The sequence below is a fragment of the Eurypyga helias genome, unplaced genomic scaffold (genome assembly GCF_000690775.1).
Source record: "Eurypyga helias isolate BGI_N326 unplaced genomic scaffold, ASM69077v1 scaffold314, whole genome shotgun sequence".
In the NCBI taxonomy this organism is placed as follows: Eukaryota; Metazoa; Chordata; class Aves; order Eurypygiformes; family Eurypygidae; genus Eurypyga; species Eurypyga helias.
In genome coordinates, this window is record NW_010244178.1 from 38,306 (window position 1) to 63,472 (window position 25,167).

At 46.8% G+C, this 25,167-nt stretch overlaps 1 protein-coding gene across 1 annotated transcript in view; it reads right to left on the minus strand.

Annotated features, from left to right (window-relative positions):
* Positions 1-900: 900 nt before the first annotated feature.
* LOC104508134 (alpha-2-macroglobulin-like protein 1) overlaps positions 901-25,167 on the minus strand; it is a 24,939-nt gene continuing 672 nt past the window's right edge. Inside the window, exons 2-32 of the mRNA XM_010149652.1 lie at positions 24,809-24,992; positions 23,638-23,800; positions 23,241-23,293; positions 22,319-22,336; positions 21,545-21,704; positions 20,855-20,939; positions 19,942-20,056; positions 19,488-19,602; positions 18,961-19,070; positions 18,304-18,471; positions 17,751-17,981; positions 17,293-17,356; positions 16,183-16,328; positions 14,954-15,103; positions 14,415-14,531; positions 13,708-13,855; positions 13,143-13,260; positions 11,592-11,817; positions 11,345-11,471; positions 10,987-11,108; positions 10,278-10,332; positions 9,523-9,606; positions 8,947-9,127; positions 7,792-7,862; positions 3,185-3,402; positions 2,787-3,002; positions 2,301-2,425; positions 1,842-1,932; positions 1,356-1,424; positions 1,034-1,136; positions 901-941 (exon numbers count right to left, since the gene is read on the minus strand). Coding sequence (XP_010147954.1) covers positions 901-941; positions 1,034-1,136; positions 1,356-1,424; positions 1,842-1,932; positions 2,301-2,425; positions 2,787-3,002; positions 3,185-3,402; positions 7,792-7,862; positions 8,947-9,127; positions 9,523-9,606; positions 10,278-10,332; positions 10,987-11,108; positions 11,345-11,471; positions 11,592-11,817; positions 13,143-13,260; positions 13,708-13,855; positions 14,415-14,531; positions 14,954-15,103; positions 16,183-16,328; positions 17,293-17,356; positions 17,751-17,981; positions 18,304-18,471; positions 18,961-19,070; positions 19,488-19,602; positions 19,942-20,056; positions 20,855-20,939; positions 21,545-21,704; positions 22,319-22,336; positions 23,241-23,293; positions 23,638-23,800; positions 24,809-24,992 — 3,874 coding nt within the window. The remainder of the gene's footprint in view (positions 942-1,033; positions 1,137-1,355; positions 1,425-1,841; positions 1,933-2,300; positions 2,426-2,786; positions 3,003-3,184; positions 3,403-7,791; positions 7,863-8,946; positions 9,128-9,522; positions 9,607-10,277; positions 10,333-10,986; positions 11,109-11,344; positions 11,472-11,591; positions 11,818-13,142; positions 13,261-13,707; positions 13,856-14,414; positions 14,532-14,953; positions 15,104-16,182; positions 16,329-17,292; positions 17,357-17,750; positions 17,982-18,303; positions 18,472-18,960; positions 19,071-19,487; positions 19,603-19,941; positions 20,057-20,854; positions 20,940-21,544; positions 21,705-22,318; positions 22,337-23,240; positions 23,294-23,637; positions 23,801-24,808; positions 24,993-25,167) is intronic.

A 25,167-nucleotide genomic window follows, 5' to 3' on the forward strand; every position in this document is an offset into this window, starting at 1 on the left:
CAATCAGAATTAATAAGAGACCCCAAAGAATTCACCAGGAAATGGCTCTCAGGATGAATAGCATGGCTTGGGCTGGAGTTGGTTCTGAAATCCAGCCTGAGATCTGCCCCAGCACCAATATCCCAAGGCCACTGAGACACGACTTTCAACCTGACGCATGTCCCAGAAACAATACGCAGCTCCAGGGCACAATACCAGAAACAATAACACAGCAGCCCTGCTGGCCTAGGGCATTTCACACTGGTGGGATTCCTGTGGGCTGAAACAGTGGACAGTAAGGGACCAAGTCCTTGGAGAAAGGAGAGCAGGAAGAGGGAGTAACCCAGAGAGAAAATAATATGACCCGAATTATTAACTCTGGGATGCTAACAGCTAGGGAGCCCAGGCTCTCACTAAGGACTCTAAAGGAACGTGTTTCCCTCGTTTGATCTAGTGCCCTGGTTTTATCTGAGCTGCTCCCCAGTAAGAGGTGCAACTGTCCATACCCAAACAGTGTAAGCTGAAACTAGTACCATAAATTCTGCTTGGAAGTTCTTCTGGAACACTGCAAACCATCTTATGAGAACTGTCACTCAGCTGGCAGGCAGTCTCATGCACTATACCAGCCCAGATAACCTGCAGAGAGTTCCAGAAAATGCACACAACTAGTCCTTCGCATGGACACATTAATCGCTTCATGTCTTTGCCCACAGGGCAACCAAACAAAGACTACACTACGAAGTCCAGAAAACTGAGGGAAGAGACTAAAGCCCCTGAATTCCAGATATAGTCCTAGATGAAGAGAGCATGCTGAATCAGAGATGCACAGGGCTCCTCTGGGACAGAGAGAGGTGGCTGGGTTGCAGAGGAAACATCACAAGGCTGCTAGGTCTGTACGGGGCTGAGGGACTCACACCTACCTCAGATGCAGAAGACGTTATAATTAGCCAGGGCCTGCTCCTCTGCAACAGGACAGGAGAGACCTAAGTTATCCTTGCACAGAGCCAAGTGCAAACACCCAGACAGACTTGGCACCCCACAGTTCCACACTCACCTGGATGGTAGTAGTCATAGACCCTGACATGGCCGGGCTTCAGGTTGGTCACCCCAACCTCCCGTTCCAGATGCAGGACATATGTCTCAGACTTATGGCTCAGCTGGGGAAGAAGAGCATGTGATAGTTCACTTACACACTGTTCCTTTTATTCCTCACATAAATCTGATCCTACTCATAGGCAATAACAATTCTGTAGAGTCAAAGGCAGGACTTCAAGAAGAATCTTAAATATCCTGCTCTGCCAGCACAGTCCAGGATTCTCCACAAAACTCTGCTACTGTCATCCATTCCTGCAGCTTCTCTAGTAGGATACACATACCTTGTCCAAGTAGATCGCAACACCTCCTTGTGTTTTCTCAGTTCTTCTCACAGGGTGCCAATGCTGCAGCTAGGACACCAGAGCAGAAGAATCAATTTAGCTGGGTCTTTTGAAGAGCAAGTGTGAGACATCCCAACAAGTTTTATGTAAGTTTGAGTGGGCACGTTCTCATTCACTCATTTCCAAACTTATTCTGGGCTCTTAGCCCTTCAGGCTGAGCTCCCTGCAGGGCCACTCAGTTCCTGCAACACCCAAGGATAGAAACCTAGGCTACTTAGTTGTCAAGGATATGCTGAGTGAATTGAGGCAGAAGGATCACCATCCTCAAGGCACAAAGAGCAGACAGTGTGTGTTCATGTTTGTTGTGTGGCAGAGGGGAAGGGATGGTGAGATCGCTCAAGAGAGAGACAGGGAACACCCTCCTATGCAACCTCCATGGATGGTCCCACTGACACCACATCAACATCCTGATTTCAGGCTTCTTACAGACATCCCGGATCCTGGAGCCAGGACAAATCCAGACAGTAGGGACACCTCCACGATCACCATGTTGGAAGTGATTCTCTTTCCAGTGTATCTGGGGATGAAGATCAAAAAGAGAGTCTCTCCCAGCTTTCCCTTCCCTCCACCACCACACCCTGTGTGCAGGACCCTGAGCCAGGCAGCCCAGCCGGGACTGGGGCCAAGGCAGTCACTGGCTTGGCTGCACTGCTCTAAGCATCCCCAGTCTGAGGTGATTACTTGCACTCCTCTCCCTAGCAAGAACCAAAGCCCTCAGAAACATTTCCCTTTCCCCCGGAGACACTCGTATCTTCCCTTCTCCATCTTCCATCTGGACCTTCTGCTGAAACTACCTGGTGCTTCCACTGCAGCCAGGAAGCACCCCTCAGCTCTCCAGCCATGCCTGGCTTTCCTTCCCAAGTGGAGTTGTGTCTTTAGAGTCACCTGACATTGACATAGACAGTAACAGTGTGTGTGTCATCCTCCGTGCAGTTGACTGGCTCCGTTTTCACTCGCAAGGCAAAGGATGTGGAAACCTGTGGGGAGGGTGTGTTGTACCTCAGTACCATCTGCAGGGAGACAAAAAGACAGAATAAGACATGGGTAATTAGTTCAATTATCATCTATTGTACCTTTTTTACACTGATTTCTCTAACCCTCAAGATGCACACCCCAGGCAGTGATTAGATAAGCCATACACAGTGAGCACACTCAATCCAGTACCCAAAATAAAAGTCACTCAGACTGGAAACCTTCTATGATCTTTCCAACTGGGGCTCCTTCTCCTCACCCTTCCCCTTGAGACTGGGCAAGTCAGGCTGGGATTAAAGCCCAGTCAAGGAACATTTCCCTGCACAGAGCCCTAACGGAGAATTCTGTTCTTGATAAGCCGAGCAGAGGGTTGTCACAGCAGGGTCTGTGGGAACCTACCCGGGTAAAGACACAACAGCTGCCATGGGCCTGCACCAAGAACTTTCCCGGGATTTCTGTCAGTTCTGCCTCCTGTACCAATAGCCGGTTGCGGTAGGAAACTTGGAACTTCCTCCCCAAGCCTCTCTGGGACCTCACCCTCACTTCTGCAACCCCTTTTGTGCTGTACGTCAGTGCTGCATACTTAGCCAAGGCCTGCAAGGCGACGACTGTGTCCTGAAAAGGAAGAAACAATTACATTTACAGCTCTGTGACCCGAAACCACTTGAACTTGCTGTCCTGAGGACCTCCATATACAAGAGCTCCTCATCTCAAAGCGTTCACACTTGCATAAGTTGTGCACAGATTGTGCAGAGGTTCTTTCTCAAGCAAAATCCCCTTCCCCAGCCACAAGTTACCTGTGTTGAGGCAAAACCTCCGTAGGCATTCTGCTGCCTGGTGAGCCAGGCCACAATGCCAGAGGCTGTGGTGAGATCAGACCTTGTGACATTTGACTTAGAGAGCAAGGCCAGGAGGACATAGGCTGTTAACTCCACATCCCCAGACAGTGGCTGTGACCAAGGGCTGGTGCTGGATCTGGGCTTGGACAAGGTCTGACTCCAGTGGATCTGCCCACCTAGGAAAGGAAGGGAGTAGATGACATTGAGGGATGTCAGGAAAGAAATCCTGAGGCTGAGGAGGCACAGTGGCTTGTGACTGCAAAGACCACTGAGTCTCTTGACTGGGTCATCACATCACTGGGTGAACTGCAATCCTGTGTATTTCGCAATACCCAACACTCCATATTACACACCAAGATGATATACAAAAGACAATATGCCAATAAACTGTACACACAGTACATCCTAGACATCCAACTTCTGCATTGTCCTGTTTGCCAGGACCGCTAACGACCCGATACTAGCTAGCTATCCACTAGCCAGTGACTAACGAGAAGCAGGGCAGCATGCCAGCCTGCTTCCCTCTCTGGGGCTTTGCAGTCCTGCGTAAGAAAGCCCACTTCCCTCAGAGCCCAACCTCCACTTTGGGTACCACAAAATGATGAGAGGTTTGAAGGAGACCGGCACCCATACCACACTTCTGCCAGCACATACCTTGAGTTTTAGACTGGCTGTCTAAAAACTCTCTTGGATGAAGGACCTAAAGGGCAAGGCTATGGTCCTTACAGGTTGCACGTAACCAACAACTCAGAAAGGTCACTTGTCCTTTCTCCGATGTTCACCTGGCACTGAGGTTCCCATACCTGCTCTGATTGCCTTTCGATCAAGCATATCCAGTAGCTCCTGTGTGTGTTGAGAGTCCTTAGTCAAGGCGAAGGTGTAGGCCATCAGAGCCTGGGTGTAAGTGCTGGCAGCTTTGGGAAGGGAAGGAGCGATGCAGCCCAGAGCCTTGCGCACCACTGTACTCTACAAAGAAGAGTTATATGGGTGTTGGTCACACACAAACACACACGAGGAAGGCAAACACTGAGGTACACAAGCAGAAGGATACATTAACATATTCTGGCATGAGAAGCACCCCATTCATTCCCCCAGGTGTGTCTGTGCTTGAGCCTACACTATTCTCTTTATATCAGTGCAGCAGCACCAGTGTCTCCAGCCCCCGGTCCAAGGTGCTCGGCAGACCACCCCCCCCAACCCCACCCCACCCCCAAGCTGGTCATGGGTTTCAGCAGTGCCCTCTCTGCAGATTGAATGCCTTACTGCTGGAATGACACTACTATGTCTTAGTTTCCAAAACCAAACACAAGAGCAACAACATGCAATTGCAAATGCATACACCAAGCATGCTGACCAAGATTACTGTGTTCATTTCACCTCCACAATGCCTTACAAGGTCACTGGGATTACCAGTTTCCCCTGAAACACCAGTACTGCTGTTAGCAGGAGGTAGCAAACCCACTGGTCTCAGCAGCCTCGTATATGAGCGTCCAGCTCTGCACTTCCCAACATGAGCCAAAGGCTGGCAGCGGTTGCCTGTCCCTTGTGAGTGCATCTAAAACACTTCGTAGTTTCTGCTCTTCCCGTGACCTTTTGGTTAAGTACAGTAAGAATCACGCAAGGGCTACATTTAAGATTTATTCTGATATGTTCCTCACCTCCTTCACTTCTAAGAAAGAGAAAAGGTAATGTCTGTGTCATCTTTATGCTCTCTAGATGGTGGAGTAGTACTGCTGCATGCAGCCACCAATTCTCAGAAATGCTCATAGTATCTACTCATGGAGTATCAGAAGTTCTCAGGATCCAACTGATGCTTTTTGGTTGCTCTCTCTTGTTAAATCCCAGCAGAAGTGGTAAACTAATCTCCCATCATTTCAAAAGTCCTACTTTTCTATTTGCCCTTAAATATAATAACTACAAGCAGCACAGTAACTTTGTATTCTGTAACTGAATAGACCTAAGTAGGAATTACATCACATATTGATGAATTTGTTCAGAGGTTCCTTTATTATTCCTTTTCCATAAATCCCTCACTTTCCCAGACAATTAAAATGGAGGCGACAGCACTAGTGTTTGTACAACTACCAAACTTCAAGTGAAAACACTTGATGTACCACCTGTGCGGTGCTGATCGTCATCAATCATCTTAATACCTTGCCTAGGAACAGTCTGATATATTATAACCCATCTGGCTCTGGTGTCTTCTGGTGAAACTAACACAGGAACTGAGAGTGCCACTCTGCTGAAAGTGTTTTCACACTTACTGGGCTCATCCTGGTGTTGACAATAGCAGTCTTAAATGCACACTGTACAGAAACGTTTAGCTTCCCTGGAAGCAGTCACGTGTCACCTAAGAAACTGCTCCTCTACAACATGCTATTTGTTTCTGCAGTCAGCATAAACAATCTATTTTGTTCCAAGAGATCAATTTCCAACACAGAGTTGGGGTAGAGGGCTGTTTGTATCTGCCTAGATTTTTTGTCATACAAACCAGGCTTTATTATCCTTTCATTCAGGACAGTGTAAAATATCTCCAACCTTTTTCCTGCATTTTAACCCCTAACAACTTTCATGAGATTTTTAGGTACGCTTGTAAGGGGAAGTAGGATCTGTTCTGAACATCTTGAGTGCATTAGCCCTTGCAGGACATCCTTAAACTCCTTCTCAGGATTCTGACCTTCAGCAATTGTGTATTCTCTGTAAAATCATTTATAACCTGCTCAAGGACACTATTCTGGGTGCTATGACAAGCGTTGTGTTCCTCACTTCATCTGCCCACAGACCTACTCAGCAAATTCCTTCACTGGGGCTAGGATGACTACCGAGACACTTGTATTTTTACCCATCTGTTGTTACTTATGAGTGTCTTTCACTGTCATGACTATTTTATATAAAAAAAGGTTTATGCATGGGTTTCCAATTGAATAACTGTCCAGTTTCTTTCATAGAATCATAGAATCATAGAATCACAGAATGGTTTGGGTTGGAAGGGACCTTAAAGATCATCTAGTTCCAACCCCCCTGCCATGGGCAGGGACACCTTCCACTAGACCAGGTTGCTCCAAGCCTCATCCAGCCTGGCCTTGAAGACATCCAGGGATGGGGCATCCACAGCTTCTCTGGGCAAGATTTCACATCAACAAATCACCTGATGCAATGAAGCATTCCTCACTCCATGGACAATCCTTTTCTGAGTTGACAACACTGTTGTCATCTTTTCTGGAGCACGAGGAATTCTGTGAGGTTTCCTACCTTGCGGCAGTCTAGATTTTCTCATCACTGTCAGAGCACTAAGTCACTCTCTGTGGATTCATTCAAGACAGAGTGGCTTCCACTAGCTTATCATGCAAATTGCTTGGAGGGACTGTTTGTCTCCCTTTCAGGATTGTACTCATGGATTTGGAGCACCTCTGATCTCTTCTCAGTAATTCTTTTCTTTCCCACATGACAAAACTGGTTCTCAAGACCTACAACAAACTCTGTTAATTTTCTACCAGGATGAAGGTCCTGTCCTCTTGTTTCATTCTGCTGCACAGCACAGTACATGTCAAATATTTGTCATCCAGTTTCATGAAAAGCCTCCTCCACTAAAGTCAGCCAAAACTCAGTCAGTTCACAGAATTACCAAATGACAGAATAATTCAGATTGGGAGGGACCTCAGAAGGTCTCTAATCCAACCTCCTGTTCAAAGCAGGGTTAGCTATGAGATGAGACCAGGTTGCTCAGGCCTTATCCAGCCAGGTCGTGAAATTCTGCAATGATGGAAACAACTAAAGCTCTCTGGGCAACCCGTTCCAACACTTAATTGTCCTTATGGTGAAAAAGGTGACCCGGAGGACAGCAGTTGCCAGAAAGAAGGTTAATTTCCATCTGTCTCACCGGTTTTTTTCCCTAAGCCAATCACTTTCACTTGCTTTCAGTTCATTTACTTTTCATTTTTCCAGAGAATCTTGCTTCTCAAAGTCTATAGCAATAGAATTTGTCCATCAAGTTGACCCCCTTTTATAACTGCCAGTCCCGCAGGTCATTAGTTATGATCTTTAGCACTTGTAAGAATTTCCTCTTGTTATTACATAGGTGTGCAATTCCAACTGCCCTATTTCACAACATGTATCTCCCTATAGCACTCCTTTCCCAGAATTCCACTTTCTGGGAAGCCAAAACACATTAAAAATGTCATTATGACTATTTACTTGACTGTGGGAGCAGCTACACCAAGCTGTCTTCCCTAACAACTCACCACTAGCTCTCAGCTGTGTATAGTACAAAGAGCAGCAAAGGAGTGGCAGGACTTGGAGAGGAGGGGAGGAACGAAATGGGCGTAGTATCTAGCCATGACTTCCATGGCTCCCTGCAGTCTAGTCCCACCTTCTCCCCTGTCAGCAATGTCCTCCTCAAGGGACAGTTGAAGCTTTTTCCTGAGAAGTGATAAATTCTTCCTCCCTCACCCTATTACTTTTTCCGCAAGCGTCTGCAAAATGCTGTGTTGCCTGCCTCAGTGACGCCAAAATCTACAAGACTCAGATCTTAAAGCAAAAGCATGGCAAAGAATCCAGATATTTACCTCTGGTGACTCTCCTGCCTCCAAGTATGCAGCAGAAATGTAGGCAGCCAAGGGGATTTCCCCATCCACACCTCCCTAAAAAAAGCATAAACATCAAAAAAGATGGGAAAGTTAATACACAAACATCTGAAGCTTTTCAGTAAAGGTCCCGCCTATCTCTGGCATGCTCCCACACAAGAAAGTAGAACAACACACGAAAGCAAACTAAATTAGTTACCAGTAGACTTGGTAAGAACTACTTTGAGCTGTCTTTCTAGGTGCTCTGGCTCCTACCTTCATTTCTGTGTGGAAAAGTTGGCCCACGTTTCTGAAGCAACCATTGGGAAGCTGGTGGAACTCAAGCCAGGTGAGAGCAGCTTGGATGGTCCTATTGTCCAGGAAAATGTATGGCTTGGCTTGGACAAAGCATTTAACCACAAATGCAGTCAGCCTGGTTGGGGAGAGAACAGAAAAGAAGCATGAGTGAGGAAAATGAGAAGCAGAAAGAGATGGAGTGAATGAGAAAGAGGGAAGAATGAGTGAAAAGAAAGAATGGTAACAAGCAGAAACTGGTTTGAAACTGGTGAGTCTTTCCTCATCTACTGTTCTGCTATTCCTTATTTGCTGGTCCAAGGATAGTTCATCCTAAGGACAGCTGCATACCCCTGGGGTGCCCAGGCATGCAAAGCATCTGGAACACTTTTGATCCAATAGGACAGAAAGGATTCAGTGTTGGAAGGGGGTATATCAGTGTTTAAGAGATGGGTGGATGAGGTGTGAGAGATATGGTTTAGTGGCGGAGAGATACGGTTGGACTGGATGATCTCTAAGGTCTTTTCCAACCCAGTGATTCTGTGATTCTATGAAGCTGAAAGCTGCCCATGTCCAGGCTATCAGACAGCAGGGAGAGAGCCCAGGGCTTACCAAGTATTACCGTACCCGTCCTTGGTACCAAATTCACTGTAGGAACCATCAGGGTGTTGATACTGCAGCTGTATCTGGTACCCTGGGAAGCAGGATAGGACATTAGTGTGCAAAATCATATTTGCAATGAAATCACTGGGCAAGGAATGAGGTGGTGTTGACATTGTAAGTAGCTGAGTGCTCTGAAGGGAAGGGGAGCAGGCAACCATTGGCAGGTTTGACACAGGGGAAGGCAAGATGGGTCTGTTGTACTTGCCATTGCTCAGGAATCCTGTTGCCCTCTTCTTGATCTCAGGGGTCAGCTGCCTCGTCTTCTCCAGGTACTGCAGCACATAGACAATGGGGGAAAACAGCACCATGTTCTGCTCCCCACAGCCGTGGGGCATCTGCACCAGGTGGTCCAGGTTCTGTAGTGCTGTCCCCATGAGGTCACCTGGAATGGAGCACAGACATCCTTGCCACCTCCTGGGCAGGAGGTTTGGGGTTCAGCTCCTCCTACTTGTGACCCATTCCCAGCAGTGCAGCAGGCAGGACAGCCCCAGTACAGCAGTACCTCTGTCCACTCAGCTTATCAGTTCCACTATGCTCTCCATACAGGCTGTGCATATTGCCCCTGGCAGAGGAAGCCCGTGAACAGAACAGCCTCGCCCTTGCTGAGCGTTTTAAACTCTCTGGAAACATGAAATGCAGTCACATACGCGGGAAGAACAAGGCAGTGGAGCCTCAGAAACCTCAGTAAGGTTATGGGGAGTCTGGGTTTGGGCTTTCGTAGGGCTAAACTCAGAGATGTGGGATTTGGAAAGGTATTATCATAGCTGAATTCCTTACCAGTGACTGAAACGCTGGCTCTGACTGAACCGTCAACCACATTTACAGGCAACATCAGAGACACAGACTCCTGTGCTGGATTTCCTGACACCGTTGGGATAAGGTGTGTGGGGAGGACAAAAATAAAGAGATTCTGATGAAAACAGCCTTCAAAATCCCCAGAAACTGTTCAAGAGTGTTCTGTGCTAACATCCCATTTTCCTGTCACATAGGTTGCAGATCACCTCAAAAAACCCTGTCCCATTCCACCCTCAACTCCCTCCATCCACCTCATCATGGTTGTGCTATCTTAACAGCCTTCCTTCTAAAGAGGTTGACAGAATCTACTCCTGGAAACCCTCTGTCGTCAGTCACCTGCTTTTCTCTACGTAAGTTAATCCCTCATGTTTCAGATGTCTTCTCAATGTGCTTTGTGCTCTTCAAATCTGCTAATGGCCCCATCACAAGCCATAAAATTCAAGACATAAGCAGCAATTCTAAGTCATGTCCTCCAGCCTCACCATGTTCAGTAGTTTGGTTTTACTACCACAGGTGAAAAAGGCGTCACGCTGTCACATTAGTATCAGGGATGTTGATGCTAAAAGATTGGACCTCCCCACATTTCTGCCAGGGGAAACTCGAGTTGGCACTGCAATTAGAATATGCTTCTCTAGCATGCTGAGAGAGAAAATATTTCAGCAAGTGGAAAGACCCAAGAGGTGGTTAGGCATCAAGGGGAAGATAAGCAGGGTGATAGAAGAAAACAATTTCTCTACCTTTTTTGGGACACAGGATGGAGCTGTGAGCCTTTTCTACCAACACTCCCTCTGGCTGTTGGAGGACATAAAAGTAGCATTATAATGAGCACACAAGAGAGAAACAAGATTACAAGCGGATTAGAAATAGATATGGACAAAATCCTGGTTCAGGCTGAAGAGTAAGCTGGACTAACATCATTATCACATATAAATGTAAATTATTGCCAGTCATTTTAATTTCAGATAAGAAAACAACATGCATTTTCAGAATATCGTAAATGTCTATGGAACTGGTGCTGTAAGATTCAGCACGGAGCTCAGGAGTAAGGACGTAAGAGTGTGAGGTGGAAGATAGCACTCTACCTTCCACATGCATCGGCTCTTACAGATTCATTATCACATATAAATGTAAATTATTGCCAGTCATTTTCAATTCAGATAAGAAAACAAATGCATTTTCAGAATATCGTAACTTTCAAATGTCTAAGGAATTGGTGCTGTAAGATTCAGCACGGAGCTCAGGAGTAAGGACGTAAGAGTGTGAGGTGGAAGATAGCACTCTACCTTCCACATGCATCGGCTCTTACAGTTGGACCCAGCTCAGGCCCTGAGATTCTGATTACACACCTTGAATATCAAGGGGTAACTCCCAAAATTAACCGGTGCAACATATGGGAATTGCACAAAGCCCACTTTTAGGTCTGTGTAACAGAAGAGCTTGTCTGACCCGGACTAGAAGGAGCTTGGTGATCGTGTCTTTCTGTCCTTGGTTTGGGACAAATGGTATCTTTTTGCCACAGAGCTCTTCCGTGGCCACAGCCTCTGTGCTGAGGGTGATGTTCATGAGCCCTGAAAATAACACACATTTAGGTGCATAAAACATCTTCAGAGGAAGCTTTTTCTATTAATACAATAGCAGTCACCCACTCTGTACCTCCTAGCACAGACTTGCAAGTAATCATGACCTTACGATGAATGCAAATGAGTACTCTCTGGTTCACAGGGCAAACAACTTATAAAACATCCCCACCTGGGTCACACCCCTTCCCAATTCCACTGCCTCACCACCTCCCGGTTCTTCTCACCCAGTTGCTCAGCTGTGACACTCCACTGAAAGGTCTTAGCTTCACTGGCACATAAGCAGCTGCTGTACACACAGTCTTTGCATGGCTTCAGCTGGAAGTGTGCAAACTCCTCCAGGGTCACTCGGATCTAAAGGGGCAGCAGGGATGGCAGGGGGTAACAAGATAAACACCACAGGCCATAGATTTCAGCCATCTCCTAACTACCCACAGCCTGCTTTTCCTGTAGAGCTGTTCAGGGCTCACCTACCTTCATGCATTGCTGCAGGTAGTTAAAGACTGTGGCCTTCAAGGTGAAGGTCTCACCCTGGATCACAGAAGATGGCAACATGAGCTCCACAAGAAAGGGCTTGAAAACAAGCAGATTGGAGGTTGGAGCAAGTCCAAAGCCATTAGGTCCTGTGCAGAACATCCCTGCTTTCCATTCCGTGATGGTGTTTGGCACAGTGACGGTGACATTCTTGTTCCCACTGGGACTGAGAAGTAAACAGCAACAACATTTAACTGAATCGTGCTGTACACAGCACCAGGTGACTTGGTCTGAACCGTCCTCTCCAGCACACCCCATCCCCTAACCTCAGTCTAACCCCTAGCCTCTGCTGAACTTGTAGCCCTTGTAGGGTTCGTGTTACAAGTAGGTCCCTGTAGAAGAAGGGAGCCCTGCCTCGGATGCTTATATCAACAGAGCACTTTTGACAATAGCTTATACGGCTGCAAGATGCCATCAATCACACCCAGTGCTCTTCTCAGACAGCGCTTGCCCTTTGCACGTCTAAAAATGCTTTACAGATATGTGAGAAAGGCTTTACAGATGTGTGAGATGTCAGCAATTTTATTCTTCTTGGCCTAGGGATGGACAACCAGACACCAGAAGAGCAACAAGACTGGCTCAACATTAGTAGAGCTTAGCATAAGAGACAGATCCAGCCATTCACCTTCCTATGAATCACTGACAACTTGAAGTCCAACGTGAAGACAGGGCAGAGAATTGGTTTGTGCCCACACCACAACTTCTGAGAGCAGCAGACTGTTCTGTGGCTGATACCACAGCAAACATTAAAACAGCGTTAGCTAAAGCTAATGGTATTATTGGACTTCAATAACTGGAGCCATTCACTTTCTCCAGGCACGTACAAGAAGGCAAATCATATAACATAGGGATCTTTAGTTGCTCAGATCAGGCTGGTGGATAAATCACATAGGAGGTATCTGCTCCTAAGGAGCGAAGTGATGAATGTAGCTAGAAGGACAGCGGAGACGGGAGAGGGCAAATAGGGGTGCATCTGGCCTGAGCAGACTCCAGTTTCCAAACACCAGACAAAAAATTCTTGAAGTCAGAGATGAAAAATCTCCAAAAGCTACCTCAGCAGACCCTGTTACTTGCTGAGCCTTTCTCGTAGGACACAAGTCCCAGTCCTCTGAAGGACTTCTGTGGAGATCAGCTTCCCCTGCATCCCAGGATACATCCTGTGAGCACACTTTGGGAAACGCTGGCCCACAGGGCTACCACAAGGAAAGTACAGACAGTTAAACCAAGCTCTTTTGCTGCAACGCACCGGCTTTCCTATCTTACCACCTGCCATGGATGGATAATACTTCTGTACAATCATCTAATACCACTAAATGCATCCGACGCAGACATCAGCTCTGATGCGAAACGGCCTAACAGATATGAGCCCCATGACATCTGCCCTTAAACATCTTCCTCAGCAGCTGGAAGCTTTTCCCCATATAAACCCAGCTGCCATTCCCTGTCACACTAAGCCACCCAGACTAGACTCCCACTGCTCAGTTTACTCACCCCACAGAATATAAATCCCATATCCACGTTTTGGGGAAATGCTTGTGTACTTTCTCTTCAGCTGAAGAAATAGGTAAAAACTCAGTGTGCCGATAGGTAGATGTTGTCAGATGCCCTGCTGGAAATAAGAAAGACCCAGTCACCACAGAGTCCTCAGACCCTGATTTAGAGGAGCGGGGATCCAGTCCAGCTCAGGCTGCAGGTCATCCAGTCAGCTCTTGGAAGTACAGCACTGGAACAGAAGTTCCTATCCCAACTTTTAAAATCTCTTGTCTCATTTCAAACAACAGAGGTGCTGTGGGCCTTACTTGCATTTGTAGGCACCAAGGGAAGGGTAACCATTCCCCGACGTCAGGGATAAGACCTGGATACAGACAGCTCACTAACATTTCAGAGCCAGAAGCTATGAGCCCCAGCACCAGCACAACAGGTTCAGAGCCATGGAACATTCTAAATCCCTCATTACCAATTACAACAAGTACTGCCTCTTACCTCAAACCCAGGATTGCTTTCACCTGAAAGACTAAGCATCCCATGTTAGAAGAAACAGTAGGGAAATGCTTACTGTTATGTGCTTTATGGGGCTGGGCAAACAGCATCATGGGCCTGGAAGTAAACATTGGTGTTTCCTGTGGCAGAGTTGTCAATGGAGTGGTTGGACACACTCTGGGTTTCCTGATATTGGTGTTGGACATAATTTTCAACCCCATTTCCTGTAGGAAAAAAAAAAAACCAAACTGATGCACCAGAAGCTTTTCTTCCCCTCTCTGCTATCTACCCTGTGCCTTCTTGTCCCTTCATGCAGTAGGGACTTGGCTGTCGTCTGGCTTGGAAAAGTATTCTCTTGGTTCATTTTAAGAGGGAGCTATTCAGGTCCTCAAAAGTGCATAAACAAGATCTTCTCAGCTAATTCATCAGGCCTGAGTCAGGCAAATTTATTCTTTTTCACACACAGTCATTTAGGTAATATGCCTTTTCAGCCTGCAGAGTGCTCCTGCTACTGAGATTAAACATGCTATGTGAAATCCAATTAAAGTAACCAATCATCCTTGGCATCCTGAATCACGCAACCAAAGTGCAGTAACCAAACAGCAATTTCTTCTTGGTCAACAATTTCAAGTCACTTATTCAAGTAACAAGTGAGTTACAAGGGCCTAAACTGGAGCTGCTCCCTGTACATCTGTAACAGCATTCTAGGATAAGGTAAAGTTAGGGGGCCACACTTCCTTCAATACATGAATTACCCCAACCCAGAAAATCAACTGTTTTTACCTTGAATGCTGTAAACACATCAGGCTCATCGGAATTTGAGAACCTGCATGAATGATCATCTTCAGACACTTGGCGAGGATACCTGGAGTTATAAACAGATGGGAACAGCCCATAGATCTGAGAAAGCAAGAAAAAAAAAGAAAATCAGCACAAATACCACCTGGCATTCCCTTCTTGTCATACATCCAAGGCCAGTTTGAATTGTTCCTGACTACTGTGCCTGAAGGCATGCCAGAAAGACCAGGCTCACTGACACTCCTCCCTGGCTCTCCTCTGATAGAGCCAGCACAACCCGCTGAACTGAACATGAGACACAACAACAGAAGCTCATTTACCACTGGTGTATCACTAGAGTGATGTTCAGCCTCTTAACACATGCCTCCCAACCCTTGCCCGTGCCACACTGAGAGCGCTGCTGGGCAGTGCTTGGAGTTCCTTGGGAGATAAGCTCTTCCCAAATGCAATGGCCTGCCTGTCTGCCTCCCTCCCTCTTCATGTCAGTACAAGGGAAGGGGAGAAGTTGGAGCAGGGTCACTCACCAAGGAGCTGCTGAGCTGTTTTCCTGGCTTCAGCAAAAGGACGCTCTGATCCACAGCCCAGACAGCACACATGGACCCAGGAGCTGCCAGGAGGTGGAGACCAACCTCTGAATCAGGAAGGGTCTCTGGCACTGAGAAGCCCAGCTCCACCTGGATGGGAAGAGTGCAGGCAATAGGTGAATGACATTGCTGCTGCTGTCTACCCTACCACTTCCTGAGTAAGGGAAGGACCTACATGAAGTGGGTTTCCAAGGACGTGCCTTGGACGGAAACACGAGGAATCTCCCAAAGACCTCTAGAAGGTATTTAAGAAAACATCACCTTGAGGTGCTAACAGGAAAGATGGCAGAGGGGGGACCACCACTGTGCGTAGCTCACAGTGCTGGAGATACTCCTGTGTCAGAACACAGCACTCTCTTTTTCCAGCAAACCACCAAGCCATGATCGCACACCTCACACAGCTGTCTTTCTGCTCAGGTTGGAGCCACAACTCAAAAATAAGCCTTGTCCTTATCACCAGGCTCTTTGTGGGATTGGTCTCAATTTCCTGAGGACTTCCTGTTCTTGCTGGAATCTGACTGTCCATGGCGGATAAACAGCTGTGGAGCAGGGGTAATGCCAGTCCTCAGAAGTTCATCTTTGGAATGCAAGACACAGCCACGAAAGCAGATTCCTACGGATGTCACAACAACTACCAACGCTCAGCCCTTTCTGGATGTCCAGTAAAATCCCCTTCTTCCATTGGCCACTTTCAGCTGTCTTCTCAACACCACATACTAACAAGTCCGAGTCTGCTGCAGCCGCAGAGCAGCCTTGAGCTGGGGATCACACTAATAACCTGTGCTGGGCTGTGATCCTACTGGGTTGCAGTTGCTACACAAGCCTAGGGAGACAGACACAGCAATTCTCTGCCCTCCCCCAGACACGGCAGCAGCCCCCACAACACTCATCACTTGCTCAATACATCACAGCACACTTCACTGTTCACATGACAGTATCCCAGAAAACATCAGCCCCCCCACACAGCTACACATACTATGCATTCTCACTTGCTCGATACGTCACAACACACTTCACCGTTCACATCCTGCAGTTCACATGACAGTATCCCAGAAAACATCAGCCCCCCCACACAGCTACACATACTATGCATTCTTCAGTCTCTTCTCTCACTGTATCAGACACACACACTCTCCACATTTAGCCATGGCCTCAGACACAAATCCTACCTTATTTCTGAAACACATGGAGACACTGAATACGGCAGAATCAGCGATGATTTTTCCATTAGGGAAAATAACATAAACAACTAGTCTTGGAGCTGGGGCATAGATGAAGCTGAAGGTAAGAGGGATGGAGAAGAACCCTTTCAGCACTAGATGGAGGAGAGAGGGAAGAGGAGAAAGTAAATTTGATGGTGAATATGGGCTCTGATCAGCTTTTTCCATTCTGCATGTGCGTGTTAAATTCCCTTCCTCAAGTCTTTCAGGACCAAAGAGATTTCTGGAGACCACTGAAACAAATCAGCACATCTCTCGATCTGGTGTTCAAGACCAGCAAAAAGTCTCTTCCTGGTTCTGTTCATCGCCTCAAGATAAAACAGCTCCTTGGAGTTCAAGCTCAGCTCCACAAAGCGTGACAGTCTCAGATATCTTTCAAAGCTTCCCATCACCAAACATCTCCCACCCCATCACTGACAGAGAGATTACTTTTTTCCCAAAGCACCTATGGTTTAGGCTTTAAAAAAAAGAGCTGGAAACATCAGTAAGTCAACACCCATCAAAATTATAAACCGTGCCATCCTAACGACTCAAAGATTATTTTTAGACACGATTGCAAATTAAAGGGGAGTTTTGGTAGAGGGTAGGGCTATAGTTTCATGCCACTTATAAGGTCAGCAAAAGGAGAATTCTTTGAAAATGAAGAAAATAGGATGAACCTGCGGGCTGGCAAATGCTGAGTACTGTCCTCTTGGTACCAAGCAGGAGGGTAAAGGAAGCATGAAAGCTGGAAAGTCACGCTGCTCTGATGCAACAGAGAAGTGGTAAGCCAGCACTAATTGTAAAGAGGCTCATGCCACATATCCAAATAAAATGGGATGCCACAGACTGAGTGCTCACTAGATATGAAACAGGGGAGTGCACTTACTTCTTGGCAGCCCAACCCAAACAGTTTTCTGACCTGCATGGACTATCCCTGAAAGTCACACTGCTCTGATGCAACAGGGAAGTGGTGAGCCAGCACTAGTTGTAAAGAGTCTCATGCCACATATCCATATAAAATGGGATGCCACAGACCAATGAGTGCTCACTAGATATGAAACAGGGGAGTGCACTTACTTCTTGGCAGCCCAACCCAAACAGTTTTCTGACCTGCATGGACTATCCCTCTTTTTCCTGTGACCTAAGGAAGAATAGAGAAAGGAAAGGGAATGCAAGTTACATAGTCTCTAAAACCACTGGGTTTACTTAATCCTGAAACTGAATATTAAAGGAGGGTGGGAAGGAAGGGATATGAGCTTTACTCACTCTCAGATATCAGGGAGAGCTCAGGGATCAAGAGACTTGGGGGAGGACAAGTAAGGTCAATACCTGTCCTGCACATGTGCAGAGCCCAAAAGAAAGCTGCTGACTATTTTACAGACCCAGAACAGAAACCAGGATCCAGCCCCATGATGGCTGGATAAGCTACCTGTCCTGGGCTGAGCCCAATCTCTCAAATATCAGGCTTGAATCTGTAGGAGATGCTGATCTTGTGCTTTGAGTCATCACCCACTAGCACTTCCTCAGAAACTCACAAAGTAGGAGAAAATGACACGCTTGGGCCCGTGTTCCAGGTCCTCCTGGTAAATACTGAAGTCCACCTGGACAGCCTGCTTTTTACCACAGGGCATTGTTTCCGGCACACGGACAATAGTTAGAAAACTCCTGCTGGTGCTGTAGAATGGACGTATGAAATGAGAGGCTCGCTGGTAACTCCAATCAACCGTCCCAGGCTCGTCATCCAAATTTTGATGTAGGACACTTGCCTGGTGAGACAAAATAGCCCACAGTTAATTTCACTATCTAAGCAAGTCAGCTGCAAATAACCCTAATTTTGGCTCGGTAAGTATCTCAGATTGGCTCTGAGCAACACCGTAGCAAAGGTCTCTGAGTGGAGAGTTCTTGAGGAAAGCGATTGGGATCTGGAGAGTAAGCTCTCAGAGGGAGCCAAGACCCAGAACATGCTGAGGTGTTTCAGGTTTGAACAATTGTCCTTCGAGAAGGAATGGGGAAGATGTCTATGGGTCAGTAAATCGTTCTGAGATAGACGCACACCCCTGCCAACAGGATAGACTCTTCCTCACTTACTTCCAGGGATGCTGAGGTGCTGTTCCACGCGGTCGTGTTCAGGCTAAACAAAGCTGTGCCAGAGTCCCCAGTGATGTACTTCTGCTTAAATTGCTGCTCACCACAGCTTACTACAAGGAGCACTTGCTTGTGCTTCAGTGCCTTGCCTTGGGAGTCGATGACTTTAATCTGAGAAAATTGTGATGAGCAAGAGAAGTGTAGAAGAATCTAATCAGTGAACAGATTCTCCTGCATCTCTAAGTCAGGAGCAGCGTTTTCAGAGACAGCAAGTCACCCTTCCAGTCACTAACAATATTATCAACACCGCTACTGGTCACCTCCTATTATCACTTACACTACCACGTTCATTCACCCCCATGCTCTCTACCCTTTCACAGCAGAAGGTCTCCAAGCTGCTGAAATTCTAAATGTTTGGGTTTGCACCCCACACAGGGATCCCCATATCTGCTACTACTCCAGGCTTATTTGGCAAATGGCTGTCTTGGGTGTTTTTCTCTCTTTTGACACTTTTGACAAAACAAGAGTTTTGCCTCTGGGAGTCATTCATGCCCTGCCAAGGCCCTGGCTGGAGATGAGGTCAGACAAAATGCTAGGTAACAGTCGCTGCGAAGGCATTGTTCATGCTCTCCCCTCCAAAGGACTGTAACTGGAAATTACCTTCCCCCTGTACATCTCTCCAGTGTGGTAGTAAGAATTCACATCATCAAACAAGGCCATCCCGCTAATCTTGAAGATGAGCAGTTTGTGAGAAGCATTGACACGTACATCTGAATGAAAGCAGCAAGAAAAACATGAGGGAGGGATCAAGGAAGGCAAGCACCCTTCAGCAATTTCCCTGCAGAGTGACCCACTGATAATACCAATGCACTTGCTCAGCTGCACACACATTTCATACCAGAGAGATGATCTGCACAGGGCTCTGGGTCTCTAGTCTTCCTCCCACTTATTTCTAGTCCCTACAGAGGTCCCTAAGCTTCACCACCTGAGACCACAGGCACTCAGAGCGAGTGTGTCATGCCGTCAGGAACTGGTGGCTCTGTCTCTATCTGTGAGGTTAGATGGCAGACTCCGATGGGCTCAGAAAGCTCAGAGCCCTTGCTATCCTGAATGTCTCCAGTGTTTTGGTAAGACTAGTGCAGCTTTGCATGCTTCTTCCCAGCCAGCAGAGATTTTTCCAGAGTTACCTGTGTCATCCTCCACCAGCGAGGCCTCTACAATGATGCTGTCCTGATAGTACCGAAAGTCTCGACTGAAGGAGAACAGACTCACATTTGTGAAGAAGCAGCCTGTCTTGTCTGTCTGAAAATACAGAGAGAGAAAACAAGGTCTGAGTAAGGCACTTCTTATGTTAGAAGTTACCCAAATGGTGCAAAACCAGCAGTGCAAAAACCCTGCTCTCAGGGAGCTTGCCTTTTGACACAGCAGTCCAGGATGTGGAGCACACACACGATGCGTACCCAACCCTAGTTCCCAGGCACAGTTACTAAGAGGCAGCACCAGCAGACCACTGGGCCAAGCAGCCAAAATCACGGGGTAGCATCACTATTATTTAAGCTAAAGTCTCCAGCAGCCTTGCCTTACCCTGGGGCTGAGCACAAATGTCTCTGAACACAGCTCAGCTCCTGCCACGCATCCTACCTGGTTGCTGAATTCCTGACAGAGATCAGGTTTGGAAGCACTGGGCAGGAACGGGGCTATCTTCTGACACAGGCTCACATGAACCATTCCCAGGACACCTTTCCCATAGCTGTATCTGAGGGAGCAGGGAAAAGAAGAGTCAGTCACACACAGTGAGAGAACACAGGGCTTGCTTTGCATAGCCCCAGACACCACTTATTCATGGTTATTCACAATATAACACAAGAGTGGCAGCCATACAGCAGGCCCAGGAGCCCTGACGCCGTAAGCAGGGTCGGGCTAGGGCACTGCAGTGATGAGAGGTGTGATATAATTAGTGCCAAACGAATCTATTCTGGGAAACCAGTGTTGTAGGTGCTGACCCAGCAGAGAGCTCTGCACTTTACATCAGCATCACCTGCAATAACCCCAGGATATGCTGAAGACATGCATCATCTCATATGCAGAAGCATGGACAATTAAGAAAGCACCTTTCATTAAAAAATTGCCTTTACATGAGGCTGTTAACCCTAGCGTTGTCCTTGGACTGTACCTGGGGTAATTACTATTTGCCTGTCTCTATTTTCCACTACAGCATAATCAGGGAAAGCTTCCCTTTATTTCCCACAACTTTGTTCTACAGGGAGACGAACATCAACCATTTGCCATGTTCTGCCCCACAAATGGCTGCTTGTCAAAGGTTGTCCCCCCAAGTTTTGTGTGTATAGACTTGCGGAATGTTTTTAGAAAAGGGGCATTAGAGTACCACAAGGATAGTTACAGGAATGTTTTGTGTTGCATCAAGGTGAAACAGCTGGCCTCCTGCAACTGAAGTGATCTCCCCTGAGTTTCTCACGGTTACCTACCTGTCTTGTGCTCATCAGACAGTAATTAACACGGCTTGGAGGGCCGCCCCTCCAAGCAGAATCCTCACCTGCCACATACCCGCAGTGGGAAGGTTTTATCTGGTGTATAAATCTGATTTGGTGCCTCAACGATCACTTCAAACTTTGGCAGTGCTGGAAGGAAAAACAGAGAACTGTAGGAAACACTGGCTAGGAACAGCCTTTCCAGAGAATCAACCTGAAGGTAGAAGACAGTGAAATAAGAGCTAGAACATGGAGAAGGAAGGTGGTGAGAAGGGGAAAGGGAAGATTTCCATTGTTTCTTTAACACATTTGTGTGTAGTCCCCAGTTGATTGCTCCTTCCCAAGCTAAAATCCAAACACATTCATGTCCTTGCACTTCTGACAGCTATTGGAACTGGGAAAATGTTGCTTCCCAACACAGTTAATTAGGGGATGAAAGAAAAGTGGGATGGCACTGGACTTCATACTCCCTGCAAAAGCCCATCCTAGATGAGCTTGATTTGTTTGACAGAGACATCTGCAGGAATCAGTTCTGTCCAGTGTCTGGGGTCATGCACAACGTTCCTTCCACAGCCTGACCCAAGGTCCCGAAGTGGTCTCTCTCCTGAGCCTCAGCTTAAACTCTTTCTATGACAGATGCTATTACTTCTCCAATTTCCTCCCAGGGTGGCAATCCTGGAATAAACACACAGTTTCCTGGATCTAGAGTGCAAGCTGTTCTCTGCAACTCAGACATATCTCCCACATGCTCATACCATATTCCTCAACGGAGAAGCTGCCGTATGCTTTCGCACTGGTTATGTTGATGACATATGTCCCCAGCAGAGGTTCATCACTTAGCTGGAAAGACAGATCTGCAATGCCGTCTTGGGGGACCACGTTCAGCCACTGCTCTATCTGGTTGTTCTTAGGGTCCTACACCCACAAGAAAGGAAGAAACAGTTGTTCCAGCATCTCACTGATCCACATCCCATAGTTTCAGGATTTCAGTATTACAGACTATCAGGTTCTATAGCTAAGGAATGAGGTTTGGTATAGGCTAGTCAAAAATTTTTGAAGACAATATAATGCTCAGATTCTGCTCCCTACACCTATTTAAATTCTGATCTCAAGGAAAGATCCTTCACAGTTTTAACTTTTTTCATAAGGTCTAAGTTGATCTAGCATCTGAGCATCCTTTTACACCTATTTAAATTCCAATCTTAAGGAAAGATCCTTCACAATTTTAACTTTTTTTCATAAGGTCTAAGTTGATCTGCCTATACTCTTGCAAGTCTAGAACAACTTGGATTTATACTGAAGTACCTGGGAGCATACCCTCAATTAAGTGCTTAGAAAAGAAGCTGTAAGGAGTATGCTAGCTTAAGAAAGCTTCAAGTTCTACTATTCCACTCAGAGGTCTGTAAAATACACCTGGAACTGATGAATAGCCCAGTGAAATGGCTGCCCCACCTGGAACTGAATATGAATAGCCCAGTGAAATGGCTGCCATCAACGTTACTGTAACACTAGATTTCAGCATCACTCACCTGGAGGAACAGGGAAATCTGGGGGGAAAAAAACCAAAAACATTAGAAGACAGAAACACATGCCAGTGACACACACAGAAAGTACTTCAGATGCAGAGCCCTCTCTGAAAGATGTGCAACTAGTGATTTGCAAATTCAGAGCACTGACAGCAATATAAAGTAAAACAAATGTCACCAAAAAGGAGAATTACTGTGTGGGCCCATTACAGTAAGGTCTAGAGAAAGGGAAAGGAAAGGCCAATCTGGAGGTCATTCAGCACTTGCTAATGACTTCCTGTCAGAGTCCTCCATCAGGAAAACTCAGAACCCAAAGAGACCTAGCTCTGGCTCAGTTGCAGTCTTAAGGGGGTTACAGAGCTACAGGATTGCATCATTTGAAAGGGACCTCCAGAGGTCATACACTCCAACACACTGCTGAAGCATGTTTTCTTAGAGCAGATATTGCTTGTAGCCTTCTCCAGCTGCGTTCTGAACATCTCCAAGGACGAAAATGCTTTCTCTGGGCACCTGTTTCAATAGCTGATCATTGTCACAATGAAAAAGTTTGTCCTAATGTCTAATCAAAATTTCCCATGTTCCAATTTGTAGGAGCCAGATTAAGAGGACCCCTCCCCACCACACATACAGAAAAATCTGACCTGCAAACTCTTTGCCTCCCCCATGACTCTGGCATCAGGAATCAGTATGCCCCACGCCTGTGCTTGCATGACCATTTTAGCAAGATGAGCAGAGACAGGTACACCTCTGCCATCTTCCTGAGTTACCAGCTTTTACCTGAGTTACTACTCCTCTGGACACTCATCAAGCCTGGCCCAGGGATGAATGTGGAAAAGTTAGAGCTTTGGCAGATGAGCAGGGTAGAAAGGAAGTAGGAACCACAGATGGAACAAGGCAGCCTTTTCCACAGGCAGGGCTGGCTTACCGAATCATTGAGTGCAATGAATTCCTCATCCAGAGTCACGATGCGAAATTTCACTGAAGGCAAGGAAATCGGGGAACATTTATCAGATTTCAGTCCTTCCTTACAGACCTCAGCTTTGTCTGTTTCCCCAGCTCCTGTCTCCATCCTATATACATTTGTGATAACATCTGACATTCCCACGCATGAGATACCATAGACAATGGCCTACTGCCTCCTGCAACTTCACAGTCACCAAAAGCTGGACATTACAACCACCAAATCATCACATCAACAAAAGACATTGTCTCAAGGCCTTCTGCTAGGTCTGTCCATGAATGTCAGGCAATCACAGGCTGTCCCGTAGGTGTTACCAGCAGAAAGCCTAGGGTGCAGAGTTCCTCCCATTTACAGCTCTCACCTGTCTGCCCTGGTTGATAGATGGGCTTGTCTGTTTGGATGAAGGTGCCCTTGCTGGCCTTGCGAATCAGGACCTTTTTCTTCTCCTCAATACTGACCGCTTCGCCTGTGATGATCAGTTTGACAGTGGCAATCTCCTCTGTGCCATCAGCTGGAGGTGCAACCTATACAGGCAGAGAGAGGAGAGCACACAGCTCCCAGCTAATCTTCTGGGGGCCCTCAGGAGGGATTGAGAATAAAGTGGAAGAACCAACCAGTCACCCTCCACCTGTCCCAGGACATCCCCTCCAATATCTGGATCCAGATCTCACTCAGCCCTATATAACAGCAGGAGTCCCTGCATGCCATGGAATCCATCCTTTCTCTCACTGCCTCTGGTTCCAAGCAGGTGTCTGACACCTCTGGGTTTTCAGACTTGGTGAGGAAGATCGCAGATGCCAGAAAGGTGGGAGATGGTAGTGGAGAATGAAAGCCGAGCGACTGAGGTGTAGCACAGCCTCAAATGCTAGGCCTTCAGAACTTGCCAGCATGTACAAGTCAGAAAGTCAGATAAGAAAAGACAACCAGAGGGTCTTCCTGACTCCAGCAGCTCAAGATCCCAGCAGACTCAGCACAGAATATACTGTATAATAGAAAAGACACTGTTTAGGTATGTCTGCCTTACCCTAGATCTTTGCTAAATTCTCACCAACAATGAATCAACTCAAAGATGCTGTTTAAAAATAACAAGCACATCCATTTCCATCCAACTGCTCTACAGTAGCTCCTAAGAGCTGAGTTGCTGCCTGACTTCAGGTCTGGCAGAAACTGCAGTACATCATGCAAACCACCGTTTCCTCAAGCTTTAGCTGTAGAGCTGCACAAGTCCCTCAGAGAAGTGCTAGAGATGCTTCATCTAGTCTGGGATGAAAGAGAAGGACACAGGTGGGTTCTTAAGTATACAGAAGTGTGGTAGATTTTAACAAATGTAATTTCAATTTAAAAACTAGATTCAGAAGGGGAATTCAGTGCTGACCAACAGATACTGTGCTAGGCACCATCCACTCCCCTTCCTAGCAGGTTTCCAAGGCAAAGTTAAACCCTGTCCGTGTCATCCCTGGCTGAGGAGTAGCACAAGGGATTTACAGTTCATGAAGGGAAAATAAGTATGGCATTTGCCTAGGGTGGCTCACCCAGAACTTAGTGCACATGAAAGTCTTCTCCTTCTGGACGGTTTCTTGCACTAAGAGCTCACGTCCTGCAGAGCGCTCCAGGACCAGATTCACTTGAAGCTTTGTTTCGTAACAGGTGATATGGAGGCAGGCAACTTGGGTGGATGGATAGCGGAGATCTGCAGGGATCACCACCAGGTAGTGTCTGGGCCAGGGGAAAGATGACATCAGAGGTGGCATCAGGTTGAGGATTCAGAGATGCGAAAGAGCTTCCCTGCAGTGGCTCACTAGTGCAGAATTTATCAGCAGTGTGCCATGGCTGCAGTCAATATTCAAAAGCAACAGTGAATGAAGTGAAGCAGTTGCTTCACTCATAACTT